Source organism: Platalea leucorodia (genome assembly GCF_965183815.1).
Source record: "Platalea leucorodia genome assembly, chromosome: Z".
Lineage (NCBI taxonomy): Eukaryota > Metazoa > Chordata > Aves > Pelecaniformes > Threskiornithidae > Platalea > Platalea leucorodia.
In genome coordinates this window covers 12,268,547-12,278,877 of record NC_138858.1, presented here as the reverse complement: position 1 = coordinate 12,278,877, position 10,331 = coordinate 12,268,547, and the positions used below count along the sequence as shown (strand labels likewise).

At 61.5% G+C, this 10,331-nt stretch overlaps 1 protein-coding gene across 5 annotated transcripts in view; it reads right to left on the bottom strand.

The window, feature by feature from the left end:
- Window positions 1-3,695: 3,695 nt before the first annotated feature.
- TLN1 (talin 1) overlaps window positions 3,696-10,331 on the bottom strand; it is a 35,293-nt gene continuing 28,657 nt past the window's right edge. For all 5 annotated transcript variants that reach the window (XM_082335486.1, XM_082335487.1, XM_082335489.1 and 2 more), the window contains exons 51-57: window positions 7,691-7,796; window positions 7,425-7,549; window positions 7,002-7,127; window positions 6,796-6,858; window positions 6,360-6,542; window positions 5,565-5,690; window positions 3,696-4,925 (exon numbers count right to left, since the gene is read on the bottom strand). In XM_082335486.1, the coding sequence (XP_082191612.1) occupies window positions 4,794-4,925; window positions 5,565-5,690; window positions 6,360-6,542; window positions 6,796-6,858; window positions 7,002-7,127; window positions 7,425-7,549; window positions 7,691-7,796 (861 nt within the window). In that variant the 3' untranslated portion in view covers window positions 3,696-4,793. The remainder of the gene's footprint in view (window positions 4,926-5,564; window positions 5,691-6,359; window positions 6,543-6,795; window positions 6,859-7,001; window positions 7,128-7,424; window positions 7,550-7,690; window positions 7,797-10,331) is intronic.

The following is a 10,331-nucleotide window of genomic DNA, read 5'->3' as shown; positions in this document are numbered from 1 at the left end:
AGCACTAGGGGTACCCCGGTGGCACTGGGCAAGGGACACCCTGGGACATGGCACTAGGGGTACCCTGGTGGCACTGGGCGAGGAACACTCCGGGACGTGGCACTAAGTGTACCTCGGTGGCACTGGGCGAGGGACACCCTGGGACACTGCACTAGGGGTGCCCTGGTGACACTGGGCAAGGGACACCCCGGGATGTGGCACTAGGGGTGCCCCAGTGGCACGGGGAGAGGGACATCCTGGTGGCACTACATTAGGGGTATCCTGGTGGCACTGGGTGAGGGACACCCCAGTGGTGCTGTGCTAGGGGTACCCCAGGGCACTGAATTAGGGACACCCTGGTGGCAGCGAGCGAGGGACACCCCAGGCCAATGTACTAGGGGGACCCCAGGGGCACTGTGCTATGGACACCTCAGGGCACTGCATTAGGGACACCCTGGTGGCACCAGGCGAGGGACACCCTGGAGCACTGTACTAGGGACACCTCAGTGGCACTGTGCTAGGGACAACACAGGCCACTGGATGAGGGACACCCCAGTGGCACTGTGCTAGGGACACCCTGGAGTGCTGCAGTAGGGGCATTTCTGGTGGCACTTCCCCAGTGGCAGCAGGCTGGGGGGGACGCCCTGTGGCCTCTCACCACGGTGGGGAACATGCCGTGTTTGGCCCTGCACTTGGGGACTGTGCTGGCAGCGCGCTCCTATTGTGCCCCAGGGACACCGCCAGCCATCCACCCCCAGGGCCTGAGACCTGCCTCTGCTCCGGCCAGAGCTGTCCCTGCACTAGAGGTTATCACACAGCTGGCACTGCCCTGGGCACAGCCCATGCCCTGTCACTGCACCCTGGGGCCTGAGGGACCCTGCTTGGTGGCACTGGCTTGAGGGCACCCCAGGGGCTGGCACAGCACTTGGGGCCACCCATGGGCTGGCACTGAAATCTTGGGGACACTCTCAGGCTGTGATTGCACTCAGGGATGCCCACGGGCTGTGATTGCAGCTGGGGACACCCATAAGCTGTGATTGCAATTGGGGACATCACAGGCTGGCGCTGCAGAGACACCCACAGGCTGTGATTGCACTCAGGGACACCCACGGGCTGTGACTGCAGTTGGGGAAACCGTGGGCTGGCACTGCCCACATGGGGAAAATCCCCTGGGAGAGAAGTGAACTGAGCCCCTGACCTCCCCATCCAGCTCCTGTGGGGCAGGAGGGCCCCAGCTCCGTGCAGGGTCCCTGGCACCCACCTCCCTGCTGCCTTGCACCCTGGTGCCACTGTCCCCAGCACCCACGGGGACACTGAGCACACGCACAGCCCATGGGGTGGCATTTCAGAGCGACACGGGGTGCGCGGGCAGCCCACCGCCCCCTCCATCTTTCTGTTCTAAATAAACTGTATTCCACAGGCAAAAAAATGCAAACCCTTCAGATCCTGGCTCCTCCAAAAATAACCCGTGCTTTAATAACGCTCGTAAATGCTTCTGGCGCATTCCCAGCTGCAGGGTGGGCTCCGGGCCGGGGGGGCTGGAAGAGCCGGCAGAGAGGCCGCGGGAGCCGTGCGGCACATGGGGAGGCTGGGATGGGACGGGGACAGGAGGGTTGCGCAGGCTCCCCCAGCCCATCGCCCCGGGGCCACATCCAGCCCTTGCCTGCTGCAACTTTTTGGCACCGGTGCTCCAAGCTGAGAGAAGTAAAAAGCTTTTAAGAGCTGGAGAAAGTGGCTTTCTAGGAGCTCTCAGCTCCGGGTTGCAGGGTGTGTAGGAGGGACGGGAGCAGCCGAGGACGGAGGGGCTGCTGGCGCCGAGGGGAAAGCAGCAGAAGAGCCGCTGCTGGACTCTGGAGAGTGGCTATTAATACTGACGAATTAGGCACATATTTGGACAGGAGAGTCAGTAACTGCCAGCACGTGGCTTCTGAGGGAAGGGGGAAGATCTGTCTCCTGTCATTCCCGGGCGAGGATGGATGGTTTTCTACGAGATGCTTCGGCCCAGAGCAACTTCATGGGCTCAGCGCATGGGGGAAAGATGACGATGTGCATGGTGCAAGCAGCCAGGCAGCTGCCCTGGAGCCAGGCAGGGCTTCAGACCTCAGATGTCCCCCCAAACACATGCAGTTTTCCCTTGCTGCCCACTCCCCTTTGCTCCAGGCATCACGGCCGTGTCCGACCAGTTGGGGCCACCCAGGTGCCCAGGCCCCCGAGTCTGCTCTCAAGGCTGTCCTCTGGGGTGACCTCTGGGACAAGGGGGTGCAGAGGCGTGTGGGTGCGCATCCCTCCCATTGCTGCCCCATGCCCAGCCCCGTCCCGGGCTAAGGTCTCTAAGGATGGGGACCCTGCCCCGTGCCCTGCTCTGGGGTCCAACTGCCCTCCCGGGGAAAGGCTTGTCCTGCTGTTCAATGGGAACTTCCCAAGTGCAACGTGTGCTGCAGCCTGTCACCCTATCCCTGGGCTCCCTGAGAAGTCAGGCTGTGGCTTCCCTGCTTGCCCGCGGCTTGGCTGGATTTGGTTCCCCATGGAGGTGCTGGTGCCTCGTGACTGTGGCATCTGTGGTCCAAGCCCCGGCGTGTGCTCACTCAAACCTCCCTGCCAAAATAACGCCTTCCTCCAGCAGAGGAGATTCAGGGGGGTCCCAGTCCCGTGTCCCTCTCCTGGTGTCTGTGCCACCTCCCCTCACCTGCACCCCAGCCTGGAGGACGTGGCGGGGGGTGCGTTTACAACCCTATACTGGGGGTGCCGGATCTCCCTTGGCCTTGGGATGCCGGGATAAGGCCAGGGCTGCTGCCACACCGCGCCCTCTTACTGTCCTTGCTCAGAGGGACCCTGTGCCCAGCTGGTACCTGGGTGAGAGCCTGGGGCCAGGTCAGGCCAGTGCAGATTGTCAAGGGACAGCTGAGAGGACTGGGATGCCTGCAAGAGCCACAAATCCACCCTGGAGCCCAGCCAGGGGTGAGTGTCCCAGGGGCAACAGCCCCTCCGCACCCCCAGGGACATGCCTGCAAGGGGGCAGGGGTCACCGGCCGGGATGCTGCGGGATGCTGCCCTCGCCGCTCGTGATGTTGGTCCCAGAGGCAAGGGACACGTGCCAGCCCGCCCGCGTCCCCGCTCCACCCCGCAGCATCCCTGCCCGCCCCGCCACCGCTCGGGCCCCCCGAACCCCCGCTGAGTGACGGGGTGGGAACAGGTGGGGACGCGCTCAGGGCAGCTGCTGCCGTGCAGGTCGGCCCCGGGGGGCTATTTCGGGGCGTGAGCTCAGCGTCGGCAGCCGGGAGAGCTCCGGCCACATTCCCTGACCCACAGCACGCCAGGCACTGCCGCTTCCCCACCAGCGGGCCACCAGTGACCAAGGGGTCCCCCACCTGCACCCCTGTAGCACCCTACCCATGGAAGTTTTCATCTGTCAGCAGGAATGGGGCCAGGAGCCTGGCTAGCCACCCCCCCCCCCAAGCCCAAATACCCCAGCAACAAAATCCCCAGGGCCCCCTCCCGCGGCAGCGGCCCCCCGGCAGCACCTGCGAGGGCCGGCACATGGCTGGCAGCGGGGGTCTGGACCGCCGGGTGCCTGGGGCTGGACGTGCCTCAAATATTTTCCGTGCTGTATAAGCACCCGTGCTACGCTCCCCCCTCCTCTGCAGAGAGGGCAGGCGCCCACGGCCCCCCTGCCCACCAGCCCTCCCTTTCTCTCCGCTGATACCCAGGCAGCAAGAAAGCAGGAAAATCATTTAATTGATGAATGCGTCTTTCCAAGGAGACATCAGCATCCCCCACCCCACCCCGGAGCCTTGGGGGGAGCTGGTTTCCTTCAATGTTTAATATGGGATGATTAAAGTATCAAAATAGTGAGAGAAGCCTCAGCGAGTGCAAAGGGGGAGTGATGGGGGTCCCGGAGCCAAGGAGGGGTGGGATGCTGGGCTGCAGGACCCCAACAAGAGCTGGGTGTTAGTTGGCAGCACACGAGCTGGGGGGGGTAATAAATGAACTTTGAAAGCTGCAGGCTCAATACTATAGAAATGGAAAAGTTACAAAAATACTGCAGATCTTGGAAAACGATGCAGGCACTTGGGAAGGAGGAGGAGGGCAGAGCTGGCTGGGGCCACGGGCGGGGGGAAACCCCGCGGGAAGGCAAAGAGCAGCTCCAGGAGTGAACCCATTGCATCCCCCCCATCCTGAGCAGAGGCACTGTGGCTTCCAGCCCTGCTGCTCCCCAGAGAGACCCAGGCTGAAGAAGATGCTCATGGAAGGGGCTCAGTGCCTCCCAGGAAAGCTGTGGAAGAAAAGGAAGAGGAGGAGGAGGAGGAGGAGGATTTAGCCAGCAATAAGGCATTGGAGGTTAAAGTAGGCTCTGTGCAAGAGCTCAGCGAGGGACCATGCTGCTCCTTGCACCCCTACGCACAGGAGAGGGCGAGCCGCCTACCTCGGCCTCTCCTGTGCAGAGGAGAAGAAAGGAGCATGAGTGGGAACGACAAAGGCACACAAATATCCCCTAAATTAGAGAGCTCCCCAGCCCCGCATCCCGGGGCTGTTGGGTGAGCCCTGAGCCGGTGCACCCCAGCTCCCACCCCAGCCTGGTCCCTCCGGGCGCTCTGGCCGTGCCCTGGGTGAGCGTGGGAAGGTGGGCTGGGAGGAGAAGCGGAGATGCTGCTGCAGCACCAGCTTGGAGTGGTGGCTGGGTTAGTACCGGCGCTCTGGGTGCGGGCAGAGCTCTGGTCTAGCCCAGGCAGCCCTCCGCTCGAGGCGGGTTGTCTTAAATAGGAGCGGGCGGGCGGGCAGCAGTCTGTGCAGTGAGCAGCGGGAGGGCGCGGGGCTCAGTTCTGCTCCTCGTCCCGCAGCTCCGAGGGCAGGAACTTGTACTGCTGCTGCCGGATCATGGCCAGCTTCTTCCGTGCTTCCTCCAGCTCCCGCTCCTTGCGCAGCATCTCCTCCTGGGCGGCGATGATCTGCCGGGAGAGAGCCCTGGGATCACATCTGCCTCTGACAGGGATGGCCGGAGCTTCTGCCATGGCAATGCTGCGCCCAGAGCCAGGCTCTTGGGCTCCTGCTTCCCCCCCGTCACGGCCACAGCCTCCCTGGGCTGGTGTGTCCCCGGGCACGAGGGCTGTTGTCCCTGTGGTGGGACCACAGTCCTCTAGAGATAATGGGGAGCAGCACAGCTCCTGGCGCTCAGCCCCCACGTGCCCTGTTCTCAGCTGCGAGCCTGTGGCCAGGAGGCAGCACTGGGACCTGTGGCACCCCATACCGGGCAGCTCTCACCCCTGAAGTGACGCTCTGCCCTTCACGTGTGCCATGGACACTGGGATGGTGTGGGCACTGCGCCAAGGAGAACCCAGAGCGTTATGCTCCTGGGAGCGTGCGCCATCACTGGCTGTGCCTGCTGCTACACGTGGCAGGATGAGGGGGAAGCCACAGTGTTCAACTGGTGCTGGGTGGGATGGGTGCACCCACAGCATTTTTGTGAGGGTCTCTGGAGACATGCCCCATGCCGGTGGGTGGCAGGACATGCTCCTGAGACAGGCACGCACAGGTTGCGGTGGCAGCCAGAGCTGCCCCTGCTCCATCAGAGCTGCCCCGTTCCTCACCTGTGCAATTCCTCCAACCATCTTCTCCTTCACCACCACCGTCTCATCGTGGTCCTGGAAGGCAGCTGCCTTCTGCGCTGCTTTCACCAGATTGTCCGACGCTCTCTTTACCGCATTGCCGGCGGCCTGCAGCAAGGGAAGAGTGGAGCAGCAGCCTAAGTCCCAGCCCGAGGGTGAAGGAACCCCTGCTCCAGGCCAGGCTGGCTGGCAGGAGAGGCAGCCAGGCGCGCTGGGAGCTGCAGGCAGGGATTCCTTTACATGGCTCGCTGCCTTGCCAGCCGCTCATGACCATTTCAGGCGCTGCTGCTCCCAGCTGGGCTCTGGCTCCTGTCTGAGCCATGGGGCAAGGACTGGGGGACAGCCCTGCTGACCCTCCCCAGCCCTTGGCCCCAAGGGACCAGCACTAGGACCTGTGTTAACCCCCCAGCGCATGGGCATTAACCTCTTGTGTGCCATGGCTTCTGAGTATTAAGGGTGCTACAAAATATGCCCCCCAAACATTAACCTCTCAAATGCCAGTGATGCAGTGCACACATTTCAGGCGTTCCTGTGCCAGTTCATCATCCCTGAACGCTGCCGGGCTCAGCAGCCCAGCATCACTCACACGCCTGGCACGCAGCTAGCGGCAAAGTCCAAGCGACCTGAAGCCTGTGCTCCGATGAGCTCGCTGTTGATGTCACGCAGGCAGAGAGAGTGAGCCCTGGGAAGCACCCATGTGCCCTCACCCCACTCCCACCCACCCCTCGAGCAGCTGCGAGGAGGCAGCTGGGGCTGGAGGAGCAGCCCGGGACTCACCTGGAGCCGCTTCATAGCCTCCGAGTCATGGTCAGCCTTCACCTTGCAGGCCACCAGGAGCTGCGCCGTGGAGGCAGCCACCTGCTTGGCGGACGAGATGAGCTTCTCTTCGCTGGCATGGCCCTGCACCGCTGCATTGGCGGCTTCGCACAGGTTGTTGGTGGCAGCAGCGACCATGCGTGCCTGTGGCGAGAGAGGCTGTCAGGCTGGGTACAGGAGCCTCCGCCAGGAGGGTATGCCCTGACTGGCCCCAAGGAGGTTGTGGGGCATGGGATGGCGACAAGCAGCTTCCAAGCCATGTCTCAGGTGGTGGGAGAAGGAGCAAGAGGCATGGCTGCTTCTTCCACCGAGAAGCGCAAGGGCAGAGCATCCTCATCTTTGCCATCTGAGCCAAGAGGAGGGACCCCCATCCCCTGTGCATGACCTTGATACTCACGGCTGAAATGAGTCCCTGGGACCACTGTCCATCATCCACGGCGTTGGCAGGGATGGCGCCCACCTGCGAGGAAGGAGAGGAGGAGTGAGGCTCACCGCCCCGTGCACCCCTTGCCATGGGGCACGAGGGCTACAAGCAGCCCCGGGAGAAGGGAGAACCCACCACAGCCCTACATTTCCCTGCTTCTTTCTCTCTTCCAGCCTTACCTTTCCTTGGGCCACTAATTCTCGCTGGGCCGCTGAGGCTGCCTTCACCAGGGCACTTGTGGCTGCAGCAATGGATTTGGCAGCTTCCAGGATCTGCTCCTCGAAGTTCAGGCTCTCGTCTGCTTGCTGCAGGGAAAAGCGAGGTGTGAGTCCCAGGCAGGGGTGCTGGGACAGACGGAGCAGAGCAGGATGATGGCTGCAGGGGGCTGAGGGGGCACATATAAAGCTGGATAAGGGCTGTGGGGTGCAGAAGGGCATGGGCTGCCCGAGGAAGGTCCAGCTGGTGATGTGGGAGGCAGCAGGAGCGCAGGAAGAGGGACTGGCTGCCGGATGGGGCTTCACATCTGGCTGAAGCACAGGCAGGAGAGCCCCAGCCCACCCCACGCTGAGGCGCAGGGGTCAGCCAAGGCTCAGCACCACTACCTTGGGCTTGGCTCTTGGTTTCAGCTGCTCCAGCTTCTTGGCTGCAGCCTCAATGGCAGCCGCTGCGCCCAGCAGCTCGTTCTCAGCGATGACAGTGGGGTCTTCTGGATCAACCCACTCCGTCCCTAGAAAAACCAGGAAGCGAGGCAGGTTAAACCTGCATGCAGCCTCATTTCTGCCTTGCCCTACCTCCTCTGTCAGCTGCTGAGCCCTCCACCCTAATCCCAGCCCTCGGTCCTGCCCCTTTGAGCAGGACCTTTCCTTACCTTTCATGGCCTCGGCTGCCTGGATGAGCTCGGTGACAGAGCTGGCCACACGCTTGGAGTAGCCTGCCAGCTGCTGCTTCAGCTCGTGAGTCGGCTTCTGCAGGATCTGTGGGGAAGGAGCAGATGTAAGCACCTGGAAAAGGGGGACCTCGTAGGTCTCTTCGGGGTGCGCTCCCCAGGGAAGGAGGGAGGGATCCCCCAGCTCCCCCACATGTGTACACATTCGGTGTTGTCTGAGATGCTTTCTCGAGTGGCCCTGGCCGGTTTCCTCCTGCCCGAGGACGGGATGAGCTTCCCCTTAGCCCTTCTGTATCCACAGCTTCTGGGACATCTTGCAGACACAAGACCCTCAGCACAAGCCTTCCTGCACTCACAGATACGCCCTCCAGGATTTCTTCCCCCCGCCCACAGCATTTTGAGCTCCAGAAGCATTTCCCCCTCACTGTCCCCATTTTGGAGATTTGTCTTCAAACACAAGCTGGGCAAAGTGGGGGACCCTGGAGCCACGTCCCAGCTCAGGAGGGCTGGCCCTGCTGGGACAAGGTGGCAGGCAGAGCCATGGGGGTCCTTCAGCGGGGTGGGAGGGACACATGCACACACCACAGCACACACGTGTGCACACACACAGGGTCTGTACGCACAAGCAGAGCTCACCGCTGGCCCGACTCGCACCGCACAGGCGGCAGCTGCCCATCAGCTAGAGCGGGTGTGAGTACATACGCACACACGCGGACCCCAGGGTCCCTGTGGACACACGCCAAGTGCCACCCCAGCACCGGGCTGGGCACGCAGACACGCCGTGAGCAAGGCTCATGCTGAGGTTAGACACCAGCAGGCACCCCAATGTCGCCTTACTCACCGGCTGACGGGGAGGGAAGGAGAAGAGAGAGAAGAAAGCAGTGAACGCCCTGGCCGGGACTCGCGGGCGCTGGGGATGGGGGGCACGGGGAGGGCAGGAGAAGGTGGGTGCTCTCCTGTGAGGGGTGAAGGGCAGCCAAGAGGAGAGGAGGTGGGAATGAAGGATCAGAGGTCCCGGGTGGGGAGCTGTGCTGCCATCATTAGCTCATACTTCAGCCTCGCAGGGCTGGGGGAGCCAGGGCACCTAGATGAGGCTCCCACGGCCGGAGGAGCCACCTACGCCCAGAGCAGCCATGGAGCCGCTCCCCTCCTCGCTCCCTTTACACCTTATTTCTCCCCACCCTGAATTGCTTCACTGCAGTTTTCAGCCACCGGATCTCTGCTTTTGGAGGGAGAGACCTATCGTTACCAAATACAAAGTCCCTGTGGACGTTCAAATTCCTTCCCCTCCCCAGTGAAATATGCAGGCTTTCCCACTCCTCTGCCAGGAGCCGTGTTTTCCATCCCGAGTCAAATAGCCCTCTTTCTTGAACTCTAACCATGCTTGTTCAGTCTCCGTGCAAGGCACTTGTTCCCATGGGGACCCAGCATACAGCAATGGACTTTCTGCTGCCGGGGAGCAAGGCAGCATCGCATCTGCCATCTCCCCTCCCCTTCCCCTACATCCTTCCTGCTCGCAGCTTTCCAGGAACCTGCTGCCCTCCGATAAATGTGACCCATGTGCTTTGCTCCTGCCTTCGCAGACCAGAGTGCTGTGGATGCTGCGGGGCCGGGGGGGGCATGGCTTCATTCTGGACTTGCATGGGGCCATCCCAGTAAAGTCACCGGAGCTGCATGTGGCTCGGAGTTTCTGAGCTGATGGCATACAGCGATGGCTGGTTTGCCCTCATAAGCGCATCCAGACTAAATGCCACATTATTAAGTTTGCTATCTGCTCCGAGAACGTGTTTAAAACTGCAAAATGGTCTCTGTCTGGAGCTGAAGGCACCCTGGAGGCTATGAGCTTACTAAGATGCACCTCCAGTGAACATTTCACGGGATGTACCAGTGTATGGTATTCAACAGATGCTGCATAGCAGCTGGACAGTTACACCCCAAATACAGGGGAATAGCATGTTGCTGTAAGTAGGCTGACCTGGGGCACTGCCACACTCAGTCATTAGCCCAATCATCTGTTAACAACAGGTCAGCCAGAGAATTTCTCCTCAGCACTCCAGCCTTGGCTGCCATGACTTACGTGTGGCTAAAGCATCTTCCACACAGACATCTGATCTATATGCAGAGCACAGAAAACTCACTGGTTGCCGTGGACCTGTACCCCAGTGGTTACCTCCTTCGGATAAAACCACCCTTTCACTTCCCCTCCGCCCAGCTTCAATGTCTGGCCATTGATTCCTGCCCAGCTCCTCTTTGTGCTGCCAGTGCTGGTTACCCTCTGCCTAAAGGGGCTTTCCCTGCAGGAAACCGCAGTCTGAGCTCCACCGCCTTGTACCTGGTGAACCTGAACGGCAGACTCTCACCAAGCCCTTCTAACCAGCTTAGTGAAACCTTGCCATGGAGCCGACTCGCCCTCAGTCTTTGTCCTGACCCCGGTTCGAGGGCTCTCGCAGCTCTGCAGGCTGGGTCTGTGTATCCCTCCAGTGCCCCTGACTCCACCTCTGTGATCTTGCTAAGGATGCAAACGCTGGAAGGACCTCACTGGAGGTCCTTTCTACCACTCTACAGTCTTAATTTGCTTCTTGTAAACTACGCTCATCTTGTAGGACAGCTAATGAAAGCAGCC